The 22,392-nt window shown below is 42.1% G+C and overlaps 1 protein-coding gene across 1 annotated transcript; it reads left to right on the top strand.

Moving 5' to 3' along the window:
• Positions 1 to 4,178: 4,178 nt before the first annotated feature.
• LOC145404464 (uncharacterized) lies at positions 4,179 to 18,525 on the top strand. Its single transcript, XM_080275987.1, has 2 exons — positions 4,179 to 4,199; positions 17,800 to 18,525. Exon 2 carries the CDS (start codon positions 17,800 to 17,802, stop codon positions 18,523 to 18,525), a length of 726 nt encoding a protein of 241 aa, XP_080132113.1. The 5' UTR covers positions 4,179 to 4,199.
• Positions 18,526 to 22,392: the final 3,867 nt, after the last annotated feature.

The following is a 22,392-nucleotide window of genomic DNA, read 5'->3' as shown; positions in this document are numbered from 1 at the left end:
GAACGCTATAACAAAACTGAAATTCTGTTACCATATATCCCTGAATAGTGTATCAACTGACTACAAATATTTTACTCAACGTCATCCTGGATTAGGTAATGACTGCAGTGCTGTTTTTAAGGTGTTTGCTAACATGCGGGTAGTGTTACCATAGAGCAGCGTTGGGTAAGGTGGGGAGCTCCGTGATGTGTGACCAGGCCTTGCATCAGCGAGAGGTTCATTGGTGCGTGGGAGTGGGAGTGCAAGAATGGAGGAGGGGGCAGATGCAATGCTGACATCTTCCACCTCTCTGCTGCTCGCCGTGGCCAGTACCTGCACACACCCTTCACCCTCACTGTCCCTGGCTGGAGGTCACGTCATTGCTTGCAGCACCACCACCATCACATCACCGCGGTATTGGCTCTGTATCTTTGATTAAATGCCTCAGTGTACACATTGCCAGCCACACCATCACTCACAACCTCACGGTCATTACATAATCCAGGACTCTCACTCCTCATACAGTGTCATTAACCTTGACTAGAGTCTACTGTGTGCCGTAATTAGACAAACAGATACATCAGTATGACCTATTATTCTTGACATTAACTCCAATCCGGATATATAGATTTGCTTCCTCCATATGATTTTATTCAACTTAGGGTAGACCTCTAGCAGTAACGGGGTTAAGGAAAGCTATATAGGGCCAGAACCAGCACTTAGGGAAAGGTGGGGTGGGGCTGATTCCTAGCCGAATTACCACACTTTCGAATTCATGCTTACTGATTACCAAATTTCTCAAACTTTACTGCCAAATCCCTCTTTTCATAGTAATGATTGAGTGATAACATTTATGTAAAATATCTATTGCATATATTTTGGTAAGTAGCGTGGCCTTTATTAGTAGTAATCATTGGTCTGTCAAAAATGGGGGAAGGGTACGTACGCCCTCCTAATTTCGTGCCAATTATACCTTGCCCTTCCACCACGAAATGTCTGTCCAAAGCTGAATATATGAGATTGGAGATAGAACAAAATAGAAAAAAGTAAATCTCTATGAATCAGTTACTGCAGACTTAATTCTCTTTGCGTTGAGGTGGCGCCAGAGCGTAGTGTTGTGGTGGTGAGGCAGTAAGCGTACCTGATGACTATACCAGCTTGCAGCATCGAGGGAAAGTGTGCGTTACCGTAACCATGAATCTCTACTTTCATCCAACCGTAGCACCATCATCATCATCTTCAGCATTACCATCAGCAGCTGCAGCCACTGTGTGAGAAGAGTGAACATGAGGTAGAAGTGAATGAGTGTGCGGCAAGAGTGAGTACGAGCCAGGAGTAAGTGTGAGTCAGGGGTGAGGGTGAGGAGTGTAAGGCAGGAGTGACTATGAGGCAGGAGTGAGTGTGAGCAAGGAGTGAGTGTGAGTCAGGAGTAAATGTGAGGCAGGAGTGAATGTAAGTCAGGAGTGAGTGTGAGGCAGGAATGAGTATGTGTGAGGCAGTAAAGAGAGCGTAGCAACAGCCAAGCAAAGCAGTATTCCGAGGTGGATGGAAAGTTGGTAACTGGGAGAGCTGGATCTCCCTTCTCACTAGCCTTTAGGAACTATCTCTTGACCATCTCTTTTTGCTGTTTAGTTTCCTAGTTTCATTAACATCGAGAGTATTCCAGCATACTTTCTCTCTCTCTCTCTCTCTCTCTCTCTCTCTCTCTGATTACCCCCGCCAATGAGGTTATGTTTTTGGCTTAGTTTGTCTATCCGTCTGTGTGTTAGTATTGCAGAAAACTGTTATATGCATTGCACCAAGTTAGGAACACTGAGAAGCAACACTGAAACAAGTGCTTAAATTTAGAGGGAGAAGAGTGAATGGGAGAGTGCTGTTCTGACTGACGTATGCACTGTATGGGTGTTCCTGTTTTGTTCTGAAATCACAAACATGAGTATGCTGTGTTTACGCTGACCCGGCCCAGCTTTCGTCCTTCTGCAACATTTCACGTAGCTCAGTGCAGAAAAAGACAATACTACAGTTCTGCATCCTTGCCAATGTCCTTCCTGACTAGAATTATAATCTAGTGTTGATCTATTGTTACAGCTCGCCATTCAAGATGGTGAAATGCCATTCTGAGGCCAAGTTAGAGTAAAAAGAGTGCTGTCCACCACCACCGCTCTGCTGTCTATCACACGGCTGTCACACGTACATCCTCATTCCTCTCCTGTTTGCTCCACCACCTTACCCAACTAATACTGTACATTTCTCTCAGATATGTTTGTTATACCTCCATTCAGCATTGTCTACACTTTATCTTATTTGGCGACGTACATCTTCACATGCACTCCTGAAGCAACACATTTCAATAGCTCAAATCGTGACTTCTTTTATTTTATCCTTTCTTTTTTCTGATATGTCCAAGTTGGCGCCAGTATGATCTTATGCTCGTGAAAGGGGTACTCAACCTTTTTCACAGGCGGTTTGAGCTTTAGGCTAAGAAAAATTTGATGGGTCGCACTATATTATCATTTCTTTTTTCCGCTTCCGCATACAGATGACAATGCTGTTATCCTGCTATACTGTGCATTCACAGTTAATAATCTAGGCTTAGCCTCATTAACCATAACGACATTATTAAAGTTTGAATTACTGACTAAAATTTGGATTCCAGTGTCCGAAGAAGTAACATAATACAATATCTTCACTCTGTCCATAGAAGAGGCCAGATAAATATTGCAGGCGGGCTACATTCTGACCGCAGGCCGCTGGTTTGATACCTTGCCTGCTCTTACTCATTATACCAGCTTTCAGAGCACCTGTGGTTCTCATTTCGTATTCAGCACTTTCTCCTGCGTCCAGGATTAATCTGACATCCTCATTATGTACAACCCCAAGATATTCAAACGCCTTCATGCAGTCCATCACGGAAACGTACAATTTTACAGAGCATCTCTTTCAAAAATCATGACTTTACTCACCTCCACACGGGTCACTCTCAGGTTTCTTTGGTCTCACACATTTCCAAATTCACTGACTACTCCTGAGAATACTCTTTCCTCACCACCACTCAACATGTCACCACCACCACCACCACCACCACCATCTTCTTCATCATCATCATCATCATCATCAACCAAAAGATTATATAACCATTGTATTCCCTCCAGTTTCAAGCCGGTCCCCCTGATGTGTTGAACTTTTTCTATCTTAATACCATATAATATGACAAATTGTTTTCTCTGTCACAGTACCAGCATTTATATAATTTATTGTTTATTACTTAGGGTATGCAGCCAGAGCATGTATCCGACTCAGGGAAGTTGGACGCCCTTAGCCTGCATAGTCCCAGGTTATCTTTGGACAAGGTGTAGCACCCGTTGACAAACCAAATAGGTAGCACTGTAGGTGGATGGTTGCCATCGTCCCGGGAGGTACTGCCATGGGAATGACGTGGCCCGGTAGCTGGCCTTGCACAACACTCCCAGGCAGGGAACTCAACCACATTTACCTAGAAGTGAAAGTCTGGGCTGAGTATGTTACTAACACACATCTCCTATATGCACAGCTCATACTCTTGGGGGCTATGCCTCCTCCATTTTCCCTGCACCTCCCTGTGTGGAAGGACCCTGTTCCAACCATGGCGAGGTACTGTCTGCCACTGGGAGGCGGCTGCTTGCTTGTGGTCGACGCGTCTGCTTGACCAGCCTAGCCGGGGTAGAACAACAACAGAACAACTGTTTGTTTCTATGCGCGCATTCTCGAATGTGAAAGAGCAATGTGTAGTTGAAGTACATGTTCGGGTTAATATGAGTGTCAGTTTTGTTGCAGAATGAAGATGAATATATTTACTGTCTTTGGTCGCGTAAAAAGCATGAAATTGTTCAACATCAGTGTGAGTGTAAATGTTATTATTACAAACAAGACTCATAATGCCAGGATTCAACTTTCCCTTCACTGAGCAGTGACTGCGGTTTTCGGAACTAGCTCCCCTCCATATGTTGTCTTGCAACGTAAACCCACGCAAAATAAGCACAAACTCCCGAACAAAACATGCAAGAGAGTGAATGATGCGGGAGCTGATGATAATGGTGGAGAGAGGGGCGGGAGGCGTAGGTTTCACTTGGCAACGTTCCCACGTCGAGGTCTGTCACCTATATAAACCCCACCGCGCCGTCCCCGCCACACAGTCTTGAGGAACACCACGAGCGCAGCGAACGGGCACTAGTACAGCAGAGGTGATTATTGCATGCTGTTGATTTGCTTAACATCGCAGCTGAGGCAAAGGAGTGTTTGATTGTTCTGTATTGCTAGCTTACATATGTTTCGTGTACTAAACTAGTTCGAGTGATTCATTTAGATTTTTTAAAGTAGTACAGGTAATGTACTGGGTTAAAAATGTATAGTCAACCCTATACAATATAATTTACTCACTTCTGGATTGTATTTTGGCCAAACTCTAGAGTATCATATTTTTTATGGAAACCTTCCACGGCTTAAATGGTTAACATTAATTGTTACCGAGAGCACCAACGTCTTACCAGCAGATTGTGTCAGTATAATCATATGGCTCAAATACAGTATCCAATAAGATAGCATTACAGATAACAGTTGCCGTATCTGGTACTTTCAGTCGCGGAACATCGTAGTCCCATATTGCCATAGTTATAGGTCTCCTTGGCGATCCTGGCTTTTATGTGAAGTGAATGGTCTGTGCTGAATTTATCGGAAAGGACGATGTTCATGATAACTCAGATTGCTTGTGATTCTGCCTGCTATGTGGTGAATTGTGCTGCGTGTGATGACTGATGGTGTGCAATGAATGTGTAGTGAGGATTAATGTGTGGCTACTTGTGTTGGCACTGTAGCAGTATTTACATGGACAACACAAAAACTTACGCGCCTGTACAGTATATGTGGGCGTTTTCAGTTCATGGATTTCCTTGAGGTTCAATAATATGTAAGAAATCACGCAAAAGAACACATTACTCCTTCACGCTGAGCAGTTAGTACAAAGTGTCTGAGGTCAAATCATTGGAAAACAGTCTCCCTATTTCTAAGATAATAACCTCTGTACTCTGTAATTTCTTGAAAGCCTCTGTGTGTGTCTTGTATTATAATATACTTTCACCAGAATAAAGGCTCATCATTATGTTAACAGACACATCCACACAGTTCCATACGATGATTTTTCCTATTATTTATTTATTTACTTATTTTTCGTGTAATTCGGTGAACTGCGAGATGGACAAACGGAAGTGAAAACATGCTGACATTAAGCATAACCCTGCGCACACAGAAGATACCAAAACTTGTCATTAGCCTCTGAATCCTAGGACATTATTTTTCCTTCGTTCTTGTTTCCTTCAAACAATTTTACTCAGCTCAGGAGAGACCTCGTAGTAGCAGTAATAATAGTAGTAGCAGTAGAAGTAGTAGTAGTAGCAGTGGTAGTAGTAGTTGTTCTTGTTATTGCTGTTGTAGCTCCAGATTCATGTGAAACATGAAGTCAATGAAGCAGGCTGATGTAGTTATCTTCCTGCAGTCCACCATCCTTAATTAAAGGGGATGGGATTGGAGTTAAGGGACGTTTGCATAACCAAGCAGCAGGGCAGTTCGGTTATATCAGTGCCATCACATGAAGGAGCCCTTCTCCATCACCACTTTTAGTATGAAGGAGGTTAAATATAGCCTTTATCATCTGCACTAACTCAGGTCCCTTTTTGGTTGAATGAAATCGACTGGTGGAAGCAAGCATTAAAAAAAAAAAAATGACATCGGACTGTAGGGACGAACATTACAATTTCTGTCATTAGTACAGAACTGTAAGAAAATCACTGGCTGCTCTCATCAAGGCTTCTTGGTGTCGTGTCTTGCGATGGAGGTACTGTAATAATAATTGTCACAGTTATTATTCTTTCTTTGTATTAATGTGTGACGAAATCAGAAAGTAGAGTAACAACGTATTGTAGCGTGTATTGTATTAGGTAAGGTTCACACACACACACACACACACACACACACACACACACACACACACACACACACACACACACAGTGTGTATTGTATTAGGAAAGGGCCTCTCTCTCTCTCTCTCTCTCTCTCTCTCTCTCTCTCTCTCTCTCTCTCTCTCGCTCGCTCGCACACACAGAGTAGTCAGAAGTCCAATCCAACACCGATTCGGGAGGATGTGATGCATTGGTGAATGGGCAAGATATGCAGTACACTCGGAATTCATTGTTTGGCTTAAATCGGCCTTAACTCTCAGAGTTGAGGCATATTATGATCCCTGTCATCTTCATACTCCAGATTCCTGTGTTCATACTGAAAGGCAAGATCAGAAGTGAGACATCCTGATCGTTATCACAGGGAACAAGAAATTTCAGATACATTCCCTTTCCATCATGTGCCGCTGGAGGTGGGAGGATACTTGCATCACAGTTGGCTTGGCGATAAGATTGCAAAATCCGTCAGCCATTCCTGGCCTTTGTAGTTGCCTTTGATGACACGTTAGAAATATAGGTCAGAATTATACTGTCTCTTGAACGGTAATAGAGCAAATTATTGATAGTCGCAGACATTCAGGGCTGCCTCTCCAATTTACCTTACCTATCGTTGGAATGGTAATATTTCTTATTTCTAAGCATTGTTATATATCTCCATGCAGAACATGTAGAATATACCAGTAGGCCAATACCCGGATTTAGAATTGCAACATTAGATGAACAAGGGGTAGATATCATGTAAAGCTCCAGCATTAGGAGGTGAAGAAAGTATACTCTGCTACGTTCGTATTAAATGATCTTGATAGTGACTTTGAAGTGATTGTAGCTGGGATGTTTATATCCTAAGGTAATACAGATCCAGCTATCTGGCAGAACACACAAACACTGTACTCTTTTCACGGTATAATTTTAGAAGTAACCAACATTACCAATTTTCATTATATTACGTCCCTGAACTATTCTAACTAAGACATACCTTTTAAGCCAAGTTTGAGTTGGGGGAGCAAATTTTGTAGGGGTAGTCATATAGTGGCTTAGGTTAGGCTATCGCTCAGTAGCGGATGATTGTCGCGCCATATTGGCTGGTGCAGGCATGTGCACTCAGTCTATGTCAGGCTCTAGGTTAGGTTAGGTTGTTAGTTTGGGTTATTTTAATGCAAAATAGTGTGTTTTTCATTTTAATTTTGATCTTGATTTTGGGGGATAAACCCTCTTTTGGAAATCTTACTCAAAATTCCAAAAGGGGAATTTTCCCCCCAAAATGAAGGTCAAAACTAATTAAAACACAGTATTCTGCATTGGGAAACAAAAATAATAATAAAAGAAAACGTTGGTTACTTCTAAAAATTTACCCTTTTCACCTTAACTTGGTCCAAATATTCGTCTTTTTTGCAGCTTATTTCACGTAGTTCAGTTGAAAAAAAAAAAAAAAAAAGACAATACTATGGCTATACATCCTTCCCATAGCGCTTCTTTAAAACTAGCATCATACTGTTGCGTTAGTATCTTATTATAACTCAGCACTGGAGACGGACAGGTGACATTTCTAGGCCAAATTAGAAAAAAATGGGTACAACACAAGGGTGCCTAGAGCAAATGTGAGTGCGTCTGAACTGAGATTTCTCCTAGTCTAATTTTATCTGTATTGGGGGGGATGTTCCTAGTGACCCAGAGATGAGGTGTTGCATTTTGGTGAAGCACGTCAGAGCACAATAACAGACCAATAACTTTAACCCAGTAGTAGCAATGGTAATAGCAATAGTTGCAGTAGTAGTAGTAGTATTTGTTCTTGTTGTAGTTGTCCCTGGTTCATTAAAAGCGTGGACGGCAGGCCGAAGCTTGTCATCCTCCAGCAGTCCACCGTCCTCCTTTTGGGGGAGAGGAAGGGTATTTAGGGACTTTTGCATAGCCGGACAGTGAAATCAGCCAGTTGTATGTGTGCCCTCACGTGAAGGCATCCCTCTCCGGCGCTACTTAAACCTTATACACACACACACACACACACACACACACACACACACACACACACACAGAACGAGGCATGACAGGTGGAGTATGCCACATTTGAGCCTAGGACAGCGCTGGTGTGAAGCGGTCTACCTACACTCCGGTATACGTGCATCACGCTTTAACTAATTAACTGCCAATTCAGTTCATTCATGTTGCTGCTGTAAACAGCCGCGTGAATCCGTTAGATATACCAACAGCCAGACCTTCCCTACGAGCCGGCGCTGTCCCAGGTAGGAATATGGCACACGCTGTAGTGAAAACCATAGTTGTTACCTCTGGTGTCAAAAGTGGTGGTTATGGGTTTCACCATTGTTTATCTTTGTTCAGTGGATGAACAAAGAGATGGTTCAGTTAAGCACAACAGATGCTGACAATATCATGAATTTACAAGTATACTAAACACACACACGGGTCGAACTTTGACCTTATTCTGTGACCTTAACTTTTGACTGATTGTTCTCAAAACCGGGTCCCTTCATCTCTGGCTTACCTTCAGTCCTCCCATCAAGTTCCGTTTAAATTAAATAAAAACTGAATCATTTGATCTTGCCAGGTGACCATGACCTTAGATTTATTGTTCTCAAAAACAGACGATCAACCCCTTGGCTGTCCCTCAACCCTTCAACTAACTTTGCTATAGGTCAGATAAAAACTTTTAGTTATTTTGTTCACACAGATAAACACGTCCAAATTTGACCTTACCCTGTTACCTTGACTCTAATTGTTCTCAAAAGTAACCCCCTTCATTCTTGCCGTTACTCTTAATTCCTCCACCAAGTTTAGTCTAAAGGAGAAACACCATAGGGTAAGTTTGGTCTAAATCGAATCAAACTCTTTCAGCTGACCTTGCCATATAACATTTCCCTTAATGCTCTCACAAATCCCTTGGCTGACCCTCATCTAATTCACCAATTTTGGTTAGAATCGGACCCAAGCTGTTTGACAATATTATACTTCATTCATTTGAACTAGGCGGAAATTTTCGTACTCTTGTAGATTACTTCCCGAATCTCAGTGCTAGAATAAGGCAGCACTACAACCCAACGTGCTGTCCATAGCACTCTTTCGTAACTAGCACCATAAAAATTATTGTTATAGGTGAGCATTCACGATGGAGAGATGGCACCTTATTGTGTCTGTCTGTTTACCGGACTTCAGAAAAAGGGATGGAATGATGAAAAATTATTGAGACAGCTATTTTTGTTGACCTATGGAAGAAACTCATTTACTTTAGTGAAAAAAACGTCAAAGAAAATGGCTCACTGATGGCTTTAATCCTTTCAGCCTGGGGAATTTTTTGTAAACTGGGTAATATCATTGAACGGGAGCCAGAAAAAAGAAAAAAAGATGCTTTCTGGCCATGCTACTGCTACTGTTGTTGCTGCTGCTACTACTACTACTACAAATTATAATAATAATAATAATAATAATAATAATACATCACCAAATAGCGAGGTGAAGGTTCGCGCTCTACTGAATGCCCATCTAGTTTCAATACGATAATAGCTATAATCAGCAATCGTAGTTTGTAGATCCAGAGCTGTCTCTTACTCCTCCCTCACACTAGCATCTGTATTTCCACATATCATAGCTTGCCGCAGTATGAATAGTATGGCTGTGATATAAGTTTGCAATCAATAGTCATCAAAATCTGGTTCTGGATAAAAGAATATGAGTTGCGTAGCTCACACGCTTCAAAATGCAAAAAGAAAGAAAGAAAAAAAGAATACTGAAAAGAAACGCGGATATTCAAAGTCAATGGTCTACGTGAAATAAAGAACTGCAACACATAAATTGCGAGCATCGAAACAATTCAAACAGTAAAAACAGCGTTCGGATAAACACTAACGTTCAAAACACATGAATAAAAAGTTAAACAGTAACACTCAAAGCAACATGTGAACAGACAATTAAAAAAAAAAATCATAAATACAATGAAAACGGCACATGGAACAACTAGCAAAACAACATACTAACAAAACCTTAACGCTACCTGGGGTGAGGATGATCCAGGAAGGAGGAAGACAATATGCGAGTGTTTCAGTGGCAGGAAGTGCACGGTGGTGATAGCAGTGTCGCCCCGACATGGCCGTTCCCCCACACGCAAAGGTTCCTCATTTCCCTCCAAGTAATGTGGATTTGTTGGAGCGACTGCACAATTACCTGATACATATTTCCCTACAAGTAATATACACTTCTCGACAAAAGTAACTAATACATACTGTTCATACATTTTCTGGAGCGATGGCAAAGTTCCCTCCGAAACATATTTCTCTCCAAGTAATATGCTTTTTTTTTTTTTTTTTTTTTTTTTGAGCGCTGCAATGTTCATCGACACATTTACCCAGGTAATTATCTGTCTATCTACATATCTCTATTTATCGACCTATGGGTACAAATTATATATATATATATATATATATATATATATATATATATATATATATATATATATATATATATATATATATATATATATATATATATATATATATATATATATATATATTAGGTTAAAAATTCGTCGACAAATAGTTCTCTCCCAGAAATATGCATTTTCTGGAGCGTTAGTAAAAATCCTGATCACATATTTCCTCCCAGATAATATGCATTTTTTCTCTTTTTGAGTGACTGCAAAATTCCTCGACACATTCCCCTTCCAGTAATATGCATTTTCTGGGACGGTTGTATCCTGCTTCGTGTCCGTCATTATGCATCATTATCATTTATCGTAGGTGGCTTTTCCCGCCCACAGCCAGATTTTCCCGCCCCGGGCTCTATCCATTGGCCTGCGGTTGTAATTTTACCGTCATCTGGTATAATATATATTTTCTAATGGCAGCCGCTGCCGCACTTTCACGACACAGCGACACAGCCACCACTGCTTGGCGCCGCCTCACTCACCCACACTCATTCGTAACATTTTTCTGCAGCGATTTACTCTGCATATTACAATTCAGTATCATCGTCTATGTTACTAATCAGACTATGTATATATTAACGATATGGACAGCAGAGATGATTATGTTAAGGTATAATATGCAATGTGAAACGCTGAGGAAGGGGTGCTACGAAGCCTCCAATGCCTTCCAGAATACGGCGCACACGCGCACACACACACACACACACACACACACACACACACACACACACACACACAACACACTCCCGCGCTTGTTTTCCTGGTGGGTCTAGGTTACGTTAGGTTAGGCTAATTTAGTCTGTCAGGGTAGTTTAGGTTAGGTTTGCCTAGATTAGGTTAGGACGTCAGCTTAGGTGAGGGTAAGTGAAATTAGGTCAGGTTAGATTTAAAAACAGTAATCACAGCCGTCCTGGAAAAAAGAAAATTTAAGTGCGCGGGACCGAAATTGCTTAGAGTACGGAAATATGCCCCCGGGCGGAGAAGGAGCCACATTACACTTTTCAGCAGTAATTTAGCTTCATGTGACCTACTGGATAGCTACAAGGCGTACATTAGAAAGTGTAGGGCTTCCTCAATGTCAGATTTAGGTTGTTCTTGTACTACAAAATCTTATAATTGATAATCTCCGTAAAATCAGTAAGTCTGTCGCTCACACCTACTGTGCCTCACTCCGTTGGTTGGTAACATACTCATATCACAAATTAATCCCTTCACTACGATGACCTACTCTTACCTCTTACACCCGCTGTTCCCACACGATTTTATTCTATATAGGAAAGGCCTCCCTCTTTGGCAGGATTAGTGAAGCCTGCATCTAACCTCTCCAGTTTGAAAAGTCAGTCGTAAGGTAAATAAAACTGTCTATACCCCTTTTACTCTGACGGCCTGAAATTGACATCTTTCCGTCTAGAATGCTGAGTTGAAACAATAGATTATGACTAGAGTATGGTACCAGTCACGAAGAAGTGCTATGGAAAGGATGTGGCGCCATGTATTGTGTCACTGTGTCATCGAGCTACGTGAAATAAGCTGCAAAAGGACGAAAATCAGAGGCAAGTTTGAATAAAATCGGTAGAGTATTTGTAAGGCAGAATAAAAAATACGTAATAGAACTGAAGGGGTTAACTTTACTTCCCCTTTATTTACTTATCTATAAATAAATAAAGATGGAAGAGTAAAGATATCAGTAAAGGTAAGATTGTGGGAAACGAGAACCCGACCGCCAATTTGAGCAACGCCGGGAGCCAAGAGAGGCGGAGGTGAAGAGAAAGTGCACCCGGGAGAGAAAGGTAGTGAAAGTAAGGTTATTGAGAGAGAGAGAGAGAGAGAGAGAGAGAGAGAGAGAGAGTGTGTGTGTGTGTGTGTGTGTGTGTGTGTCTGATATCAGGGAGAAGGAATGTTACAGAGAGAGAGAGAGAGAGAGTAGCTGCACCTGTCAGCTTAGAGAATGACCAAGGCCATGTCAAGGTTTAATCTGTGGCGATCATCCCCGCACAACCACGAGACCTAAGGTGTGGTGTAAGGCGGTTGTGCTGTATACTATTTTGCTGTGTGTAAACTAGCGACCTATCTTAACCTCCTGCATGGACAATCAAGACCTGCCATCCACCTGTAATTAATGATAATGAGGCACTTTCATTTCCCACACTTCTCTCATCCACCTTCATCCACCTCAACACACGCCACTCACACCTACATTTCACCCTATTTCCCATTACCAGTGTCATCTGTTTTATGTTATTTTTATGCTATTATGTTGTTTTGACTTATTAATTATTCATATGTAGTTTCGATTATTATTGTCTTGTGTTGATTCTTACTAATTATTTATAGCAAAACACATTTTTAGATTGCAAACATTGCGAACAGTAACCATTTTCAAAGTCCAGAAAATGAAAAGACTTCCAATCATCATCCATCCAAGCTGTTAACGTACAAATGGATGCTTAATAATAAATGCTAAACTAAATATTCATATGTGACAGTATACCCTATTTTAATATTATACTTCATTAATAAAGCATTCTTCACCCATAACAAAAATAATGGCATTTTCCTCGTTTACTCATTCTAACTCAGACGATTTCATACAACTTAGGAAATCCGTCTCATACCAAAACGCTAAGCTATTTCCACTTACCCTTTCACCACACTGACATCATTCTTTGGGAGTATTCCTGGTATCTTTAGCTGCCTTTATTCAGTTTAAGAAAATATCATACTGAAGGGTTCGTCTATTGCTATCAAAAGTTTCCCTTAACAAATTAAATCTTCAGTTGGTCCTGAGGATGATATTATACTGTGTGCGTGTGTGTGTGTGTGTGTGTGTGTGTGTGTGTGTGTGTGTGTGTGTGTGTGTGTGTCGCCGTGTCGTGCTATCTCATGCTCTCTTGCTTCACATTCATTTTTACCTTTTTCCTACTTCCTGTACTGGACTTAAACTATTTACATTGGTCTTCACGTTTGTTACTTCACCATTGAGGGACAGGATTAGGTGAAGGGTTCGCTCTCACGGCCATGAGATATTAGACATGTAACAAAAATAACCTTTGTATCTACGATTTTGACCAATCTTCTTCCATGCAAGGTAAACATTTTTAGGCATTGCTAGACATAACTGTATGCTCCTGGCCTTTGGTTCCTTCTTTTTTTGCATTTTAAAAAAACTGCACATACAAACAGCACTTAACCGTTGACTTCCAATTGTTTCTTTCAGGTTCTAAAATTATCTAGTATTAGAATAAACAAAGTTGCGTGGAGCACTAAGATTAGTATTAAAAATTGCCATTTATGGAGTCAAATGGACAGATAATAGATATAGGTAGATAGATCTGTATCTATCTATCTATCTATCTATATATCTATCTATCTATCTATCTATCTATCTATATATATATATATATAGTTATAGTTATAGTTATAGTTATAGTTATAGTTATAGATAAATTGACAGACATGCCTGTGGTTAATGCGTCTGCCCTTTTCATCGGATTTTTACCATTGCAAAAACACATACGCGACGTGGTGAGGGGAAACCTGGCGGCGCTGATAAATGAGAGAAAACAGCAATCAGAGGTACGGCAGGGAGACCAGGGAGGCAGCACACCCTACACGCCACTCAGTAATAGCTCCCAATTGCTTATGGTGTCTTTATCTTCATCATCCCACCTCAATTTCCCACAGTTACATAATTTGGGGAGAGTTCTCACTGGGGACACGAATAAGAGGAGAATTAAATTCCGCGTTTCAAGAAGGGCTTCGAGTTTCAGTTTATGTGACATCGCCGCGTTTGTTTATGTTTAAATAGATGGATGTATAGGCGACATTTTGTAATCTAGGTACCTGAATAATACCAAAAATAACGATAATATAATAATAATAATAATAATAATTTACGGATATTGCTGGAAATATTAAGTAAACCCGGAACTAGTAGCGACTGTACAATCTTCACTATCCCCCTCCCCATTCGTGGTTCAGGAGCTACAAAATGATTACAACACAAGTGCGGAGCGGTGGAGTTGCCACATTCACACGTCGGGGGTTGTGACACTATATAATAAAAAAGGAAGAAAAAGAAAGAAACGATAAGACTGACGGGACCAGTGATATTATATACTGTACTATTGCCAACCATAGGCTTTTTATCTCTCCTGCTTTCCTGTCTACGAAATAACCAGTTTCTTGAATCCGAGGCACATGACACAGACGACACTGATCTATGGCCAAATATAGTAATCAGTGTCAGTTGCTGTAGAATCACGAGACTGATATTCAAAGGATATGGAGAGAGGCGATGGAACCTCTGTTGCCGTTCAGATGAAACTTCTGGAATTTAAGGGCCCAGCTATAGGCTTCATTAAGCCCATCACAACGAGGTCTTTCCTAAGCTGCATAAAACGGTGGTGTGGTGTTAGTTTACCAATTATATGGTGTAGTGTGGTGAGGTAAAGCGTGATGTGGTGCGATGTGATGTGTCGCGGTGTGGTGTGGTGTGGTATAGTGGGGTGCTCCGTGGTGTGATTCTGTGCAGTGCTGTGTGTTATGGTGTGTTGTTGTGTGGTGTGGTGGTCCCGGCAGGTAATACAGGAGGGATAAGTTTCCCCCCACGTTCAAAGTGAAACTCACCAACATCCGGGGTGAAAGCTGGAGAGGCGCCACCCGGTTTGTTGTTACTGGAACGTGCCACTCTGACGCTCGACTCTCACCACTCTTGAAAACACATTAAAAAATAGTAGAAGTTAAGCATTATAGTTTTGTTTTGGTCACCTACAATATACATGCTTTTAACTCTCACCACTTTTGGAAAATATATGACCAAAAAAGGTAAAAGTTAAGGATTGTATTTTTTGTCTTAGCTGCAAAACAGGATAAAAAAAAAGCTGGGAGATAAGCATTGTACTTTTGATTTAGTAAGTTTCGACAGACGGAGTAGCACCAGGAGAGTTCAAAATTACTTCTTGGTAACATCAGTTTGCTTTATTAGCTGTACAGTAGGTGAAACTATTATGATTAAGCTGGTTTCTATCTGTCTGTCTGTATATGTATGTGTGTATGTATGGGTGTGGAAAGAACTGATTCGATTTTGGTGCACATCGATCAGGGGTCAAGGTCACGGGTCAAGGTCAAAGTTAGGAGGCAGTGTCGTTGTCCTCTACCGTCCCCAGTTTAGTATGTGTCAAAGGTACCATGTCGAAGAGAGTTTGTATCAGAGTCCTCGAGGCAACTGCGCTATATTGTGGTTACTCAATGTCAGTTCCCTCTTCTCTTCCCCCTCCCCTCTTCCCCTTCCGTCTCCGTTAGTTCCCCCTCCCCTTTTTCCCTCTTCCCCTCCCATCTCCCCCTCCTCTCCTCCCCTCTCCCCCTTCCTTCTCTCTCCCTCTCTTCACCGCCCCTCTCCCCCAGGCCCGTCTCCAGTGACAGGGTGGGGAGGGGTGGCGGGTGACTGCCACTTTCACTTCCCATGGAATCTACCCAGGGAAGACGGGGGAGGAGGAGAAGGGGAGGAGTCGCGGTAGGCAGGAGAAAGCGACGTAGCGGGCAGACATGTTCACGTAATTAATAGACACTCACACACACACACACACACACACACACACACACACACACACACACACACACACACACACACACACACACACACACACACACACACACACACACACACACACACAGAGCAGGGGGGGAGGGGAGCTTCCTAGTACACACATTCTCCTTGAGAGTTTTAACTTTGTTGCAGTGATGACCTTAACCCCTTCATTCCACCGACTTAATCTACATTTTATTCTCGCTATTTCCAGACGATTTGAGGCTCAGGGGAGATTTTTCGAACTGAGGGGGTTTAACGTCTAGCATTCATTAACTCCTTTACTGAAACTGAACCACATCGTCTGGCTTCATGAAGATATAAATTAGTAATGTATTCCCATAACAGGTGTGGAGTAAGGAAATTTGTTGATGGAAAGGTAGAAGAGGTTGTTCATAGATGGTACGGCCGCACAGAGAGAATGGCTGTAAACAAGGTAGTGAAATGGATGTCCAAGGTAGTGAAATGGATGTACAAGTAGTGAAATGGATGTACAAGTAGTAAAATGGATGTACAAGCTAGTGAAATGGATGTACAAGGTCTGTTTCTCAGCCGCTACCGAGCTACAGTTATTGATGATCTTATGGGCGAAAACAGTCTCCTTCAGAATTAACCCGTAAGACCTTTGGCAAGTCCAGCTCCCTAATGGTTAAGAACTGGACTCTTGTTTTATTATGGTACTTGCTCAAAATTAGCCATAAAATAACCTCCCAAAGTTCCTAAAAACAAAACGAAACAATCTCGCGGGACACCCTGCGTACGAGAGAGTTTGAGGGTAGGAGGAGGAGTGGAAGACCAAGAAGGTGGATGGATTATGTAGATGTGTGAGTAAGCAAGGGATGGAAGTTGAAGAAAGGAAAGAACTGACAGAGGACAGAAATGAATGGATAAAGTATGTATAGAGATGTACATGATAAGCGTTGCACTTTTTTTTTTTTTTGCTCTGTCCTACAGGTATTATGAAGTGTGATTTTGTATGGGACTCTTGGCCTGTGAGGTGAAGCCAAGAATTATACCAGAGCCGTGAATGACGTGTGGCCCACTTGGCATACTGTTGATAGTTTCATTTTTTAATACTTAAACGATCCAAATGATCCCTTTTCTAGATTACTCTCACCTCGTGTAAATAGGAAAAATGGTTATTAAGATGATGATGATGATGATGATGATATCCTCGATTGGAAGGGGTTAAGAGTGTGTTCAAAGAACTTATGTAAGACGAAATCATCACCATCATTATGACTCATACTCGCATTACCCGCTAAAGATGTAAGATAGGATCCAGAAAAGCGGGAGGTATGAAAGTGGGAGAACTATCAATAATATGGCCATTATAATGAGTCACACAGTTATTCACACATCATTTAATTCCCTGGAGTCCTGAATCTCCCTCTTCATCAATGCACACAACACAAACCTGTCTGATAATCACCAACTCTCAATTAATAATGGTGTGCCAAAACCTTGTCATGCACATGCTCCACACTACTCGAGGAATGTCAGCGACGCCATCAATCCTCTAGTTACGTGCTTCACCCACGACACTACACCAAATATTTTAACCATTCAGGCCCATAAGATTTAGACATGTGTTCTTTAATCCACAAGCATGTCAACAAATGGCGTTATATACATAACACACACTACGCATTAGGCCTTAATGCCCCATTGGTCAATCTTCACACTGCGAGAAGAAAATAGAGGATATCTCTTTCAGGATTAGTGCATACACGCACCAGTGTGTTGATGAACACTGTTAGATGTAGGTTTTCATTGATGAAAATGTATATGACTTTATGTTGTTTGTTTATAGATGTTCGGGACAGCTGTGTTGGGCGTGGTGGTGGCTCTGGCGTGGAGTGCGGCCGCACTGCCAGACTATGGTGGCTCTCCTGGCTACATCAAGGTAGAGCCATCCCCGTCATACGGGCCGCCGCCCAAGGCTTGCTACCCTAAGTACGTCACCAAGATAATGACGAAGGACGTGCAAGACACCCAGGGCCACTACGCCACAGTGATCAAGGAGGTGCCCACTACGTTCTATGCCTACATCACCGAGACGCTGGTCTACCCTAAGACCATCATCCAGTACTCCACAATGACCGCCTACGCTGAGCCAAACATTTACACCGAAACCAAGGTTCTCTACGACACCAAAATGGTCACCGTGCCCATCTACATGACCGAATCTGTGTACGGCTACAACACAGCCAAGCAGTACTTCACGGAGACCACGGCCGTGTACGTAACGCGAACGGCTACACAGAGTTACCCCATGACCAACACGGTGACCAAGACCGGGTACGAAACCAAGGGGTACTACGTGACGCAGACTAAGGTGCAGCAGCAGTACATCACCATGACCGTCACCAACCCATACTACGTCACACATTACGAGACGCAGGTCAAACAGGAGTATGTGTACAACACGGTGACTGAACATGTGAACCAGTACGTGACTATGACTGTGTACAACACTGTACCGGAGTACCACACAGTCACCAAGTGTTCCACCATGATGTACGGCTACGGTTACTAAAGGCTCGCCCCGCCACGCCCCGCCACCCCGCCCCGCCCCAGCGCCCGGACATCTGCTGTACGCCCATCGCCCGCCCCGCCCCGCCCCGCCGACCGCCCGCCGCCCGGTGCTGCAGGCAGACACCGGCGGCGCGGCACTACCACCACCACAGCGGCGGGCCGGGGCGGTATGCTGTGTGGTCGGACTGCCCACCCGGCCCACACATGACCACAACATCGGTCACATGTAAATAACTTGCTCGCTCATTTTGATATCACTTGTGTAAATATAAAGCTAATAAAACCTATTTATAACGTTAGTTCATTTAAACCTTTGTACCATTTTGTGCGTGAAACACTTCCTTCCCCTTAGCAAACATACAGTAACCACGTAACCTGCTCAACAAATACTCATGAAAACCAACACTTAAGTATAGCTTACTGTATCATTAATTTTTAATTATTCATTATTTTCAGTGCCCAGCTTCTGACCTACAAATGATAATGCTGTTCTTGTTACTGCATACACGTTCGAATGATATACTAAGTAAATTTAATAAAATGGAGAGCAATATCTTGAAATAAGTAACTGCCAGTGACTTACTGGGCAGTATATTTAACTTAAACTATATTGCAGCGGCCAAATTGTGTATAGCACGAATACTTTGTTTCTCTGCCGAAAATTTTACAAAGAAAGGTGACGGCTAGCAACTCTTTAATTGGGGCGGAAATGCATTATTTATGGCACATTTCCAGCACATTCAAAGTCCTTGAGTCTGTCCTTTATAACGACAGGCTGGGACACGTTTCTTCTCAACAAACTTGTTACTACAAGAGTGGATCCCGAACTCCTTCAAGGAAGGGATGGTGGCATGAACGAGGAAGCTAACAGGAATATGAGACAGGATCTCTTTTGATCACTCATATCAAACATGAATGTAGTGATTCAACTCCTTAGAGAGACCTGATATATTGGGTACTGTGGTTAACCCATTAAGCCCGGGGACGTCTTTGTACCTCTGCCTAGAAAGTATTTTTTTAATACTCAGCTTATTTGTGTCTTTTAACATTACGAAAAAACAAAAACAAAAAAAACTCGGAGGGAGCTGCACCAAATAGGGAATAATGGTTAAGGATCATCAGAGGAACAAATTATTACATTTTGGATAAAAGAGGGTCAAGGTCAAAAGGGCCTTGGCAGAGGTGTGCGTGCTCTGGGTGCTGGTGTTCTGTTTAGTGTTGCAGTCTCCATTCATTTTTTTTTTTTTTTTTTTTTTTTTTTTTTGTTCGTTGTATGACAAACTCTTCGAGCTAGAGGGGACATGTATAGCCTCAACAAAACCCTTCTGTATGGGAGATCTGTCCTTAAAAAAGAAAAAAAATGCACTTGGTAACAGTAATGACAAACTAAAAAGGACGTGGAATCAGTGTACAGTATTTATCTATTTATTTTTGGAGAGGGGCGGGGGATGGTAGGAGAGATGGCCTGGACCTGAGTAGCCTACCTAGAGAGCCACCAGGACAGGAGGTGGCAGAGACAGTTCCATCATTATTGCAGTGGGGAGGAAAGATGGCAAAACACCCACGCCGTTCACTGCTGAATCTGAAAGAAGAACATGTCTTGGGGCAAGATTCACAGACAAATTTACCATTCACCGTCGTAATTCAGGATCGTTTGTAAAGGAAAAACAAGATACAGGAAGACTGCATTCTCCGTTCCTTCTCCTTCCTGCAAACATAAAATAATTTCAGATAATATTTTCCGCTTCGTTGATTTAAATTTACAGAAACAGTAGAACATGAGATGATTATATACTATATTTGTCCTTTTCGTGAAAACAAATAGTACTGGGGACAACGAACCAACACAAGTTTGTTTATGCTTCTCGGGGCCTTGGTGTTGATATGCAAGATAGGGGCTGACTTAGGCTGGGTGCCCGTAGGAGTCCCTGGCAGTGACCTCAGTGCAGTGCTTAAGGTGTCCCAGCGGCAGCAAGGAAGACAATAGCACTGTTCAATGAGAAAATAGGCTATGATATCAGTGAAACAGAGACAGACATAATTTTGCACGGTAAAGAAATATTTTTTTTTAATGTTATATTTTATAACAGCCAAGATATCCGACAATGAGACAACATATCAGTGCATCAAAACATTTAATGAAAACAGATTCAAAGTTGCAGTGTCAGCTCAGAGTCCTTGGGTGCCCTCTGCAAGATAATGTTCGAGAGGAGGAGGTGGGGGGGGGGAGTGTGCTTCACCGGCCATCAAGGGGCTCCATTCCTCACCTGCCTCACCCACAAAATTAATATACCTGAACTCTCATGAGACCACCTTTATTTTGTAAACACTCACTCAATACACAAATACCAATACGCAACTATCTGTTTGTACTCTGTGAATGGTGGAATGACAGTGTGGAAATTTGTCTGATCATATGATAGTTATATTTAAGAGAAAACTGTGAGAACCGTAAAGGATAAGAGGTGAGTCGAGAACTCAGTGATAGACTGAAGATGGAAATGCTGGGAGGCAAGTTAAAGGCAGATGAATATGAACGCCAGGGAGAGGAAGAGTTATAATTAAGAAACTAGAAGCATATGGACTCCATAAAATTCTGAAACCCATATTAGGAGTGACTGATATGGAAAGCTACAGCTGTGTGTGTCTTTGCGGTGTCGACTAGTAAACAAGCACAGCAAAACTGTACAGCCCGACTGTGCATCAGGCGACTCTGTGAAACAATCAGGCTCACAGCAAGCGAAATTGATACTGTAAGTATTATACCAGTTGCTAGGCAACACTTTCTTCTGAAGTCTCGTCTATCATCCTCATTCTCATCCCCCTGGAAAAAGTGTGCACAACTCCTTGCACCCGCTGCGATGGAGCAGGAAAAAAGGAAGTTTGATAGGATTTGGTGGTTGCAATAGCAATAGAAGAACTAAAGGTTGGAAGCTGTTGGGGTGGATGTAAAAATTAGTCCAGATAAAACAACATGATAATGCTTGGGCAGAGAGAGAGAGAGAGAGAGAGAGAGAGAGAGAGATGGTAAATACGAAACAGGAAGAATAATTAATATAACAGTACGGCACTATTTTGAAAAGGATTGAAAACAGTCAAAATGAGTGTGGAAGTGAATATGAAAACATGCAGGATAATAGTGTAAAATACTGACAAATTGAAAAAAAAAATGCGAAAACGAAAAGAATACCTGGAGAAATGGGTGAATGAGAATGATTAGGGTAGTTGTGGTGAAATGACTATCTGGCGGTGACCAAGGAAGTAGCAATGTGGTTCTTCGTATGAAACAATGGAGGAAGTGGAGAATACCGTGAAGCCCATGAAGACTGGGATTGCGGGCAGATGATGATGATGATGGTGATGATGATGATGAGGAATGCATTAGTTCTCAGAGAGCGGCGAATAACGTTCGTGAGAAATATGCCATGAAGTCTGCATGCATGGGCTTCAAGTAGGTAATGAAAGTTAAGGTATTCTTGGCTTCACCATTAGACTCTTTCAGTGGCTTTGTTAGACATTGGTACTGGAGAGGGACGCCTTCATATGGTGACACCGACATAACCGGGTGGCTCAACTACCTGGTTACACAAACTTCCTTCAAGTACTTCCACATCACCAAAAGAGGATGATGGACTGTTTTGTATTCACTGACTGCTTCTGGTATTTAGTGGAAAATGGATCACCTCCATAGGAGGATACACGGCACTTGACCCGTCACATTATTCCCCCTACTTGCACATTTGACTGCTGTATCTGGCATCATGGTTTTTGCGAGGTCATGTCTCTCCATGGCGTATCAGCCACCTTGTTTTTAGAGGAAGTCATGGCTGTCCTTATGTTTCACGGGCACCATGTTATGGAGGGTCAT

This window comes from Coenobita brevimanus, chromosome 63, assembly GCF_032717465.1.
Source record: "Coenobita brevimanus isolate Jiangsu-jjx chromosome 63, ASM3271746v2, whole genome shotgun sequence".
Lineage (NCBI taxonomy): Eukaryota > Metazoa > Arthropoda > Malacostraca > Decapoda > Coenobitidae > Coenobita > Coenobita brevimanus.
Note: the sequence above shows the minus strand (reverse complement) of the source record. Positions and strands in the feature narration are given on the sequence as shown.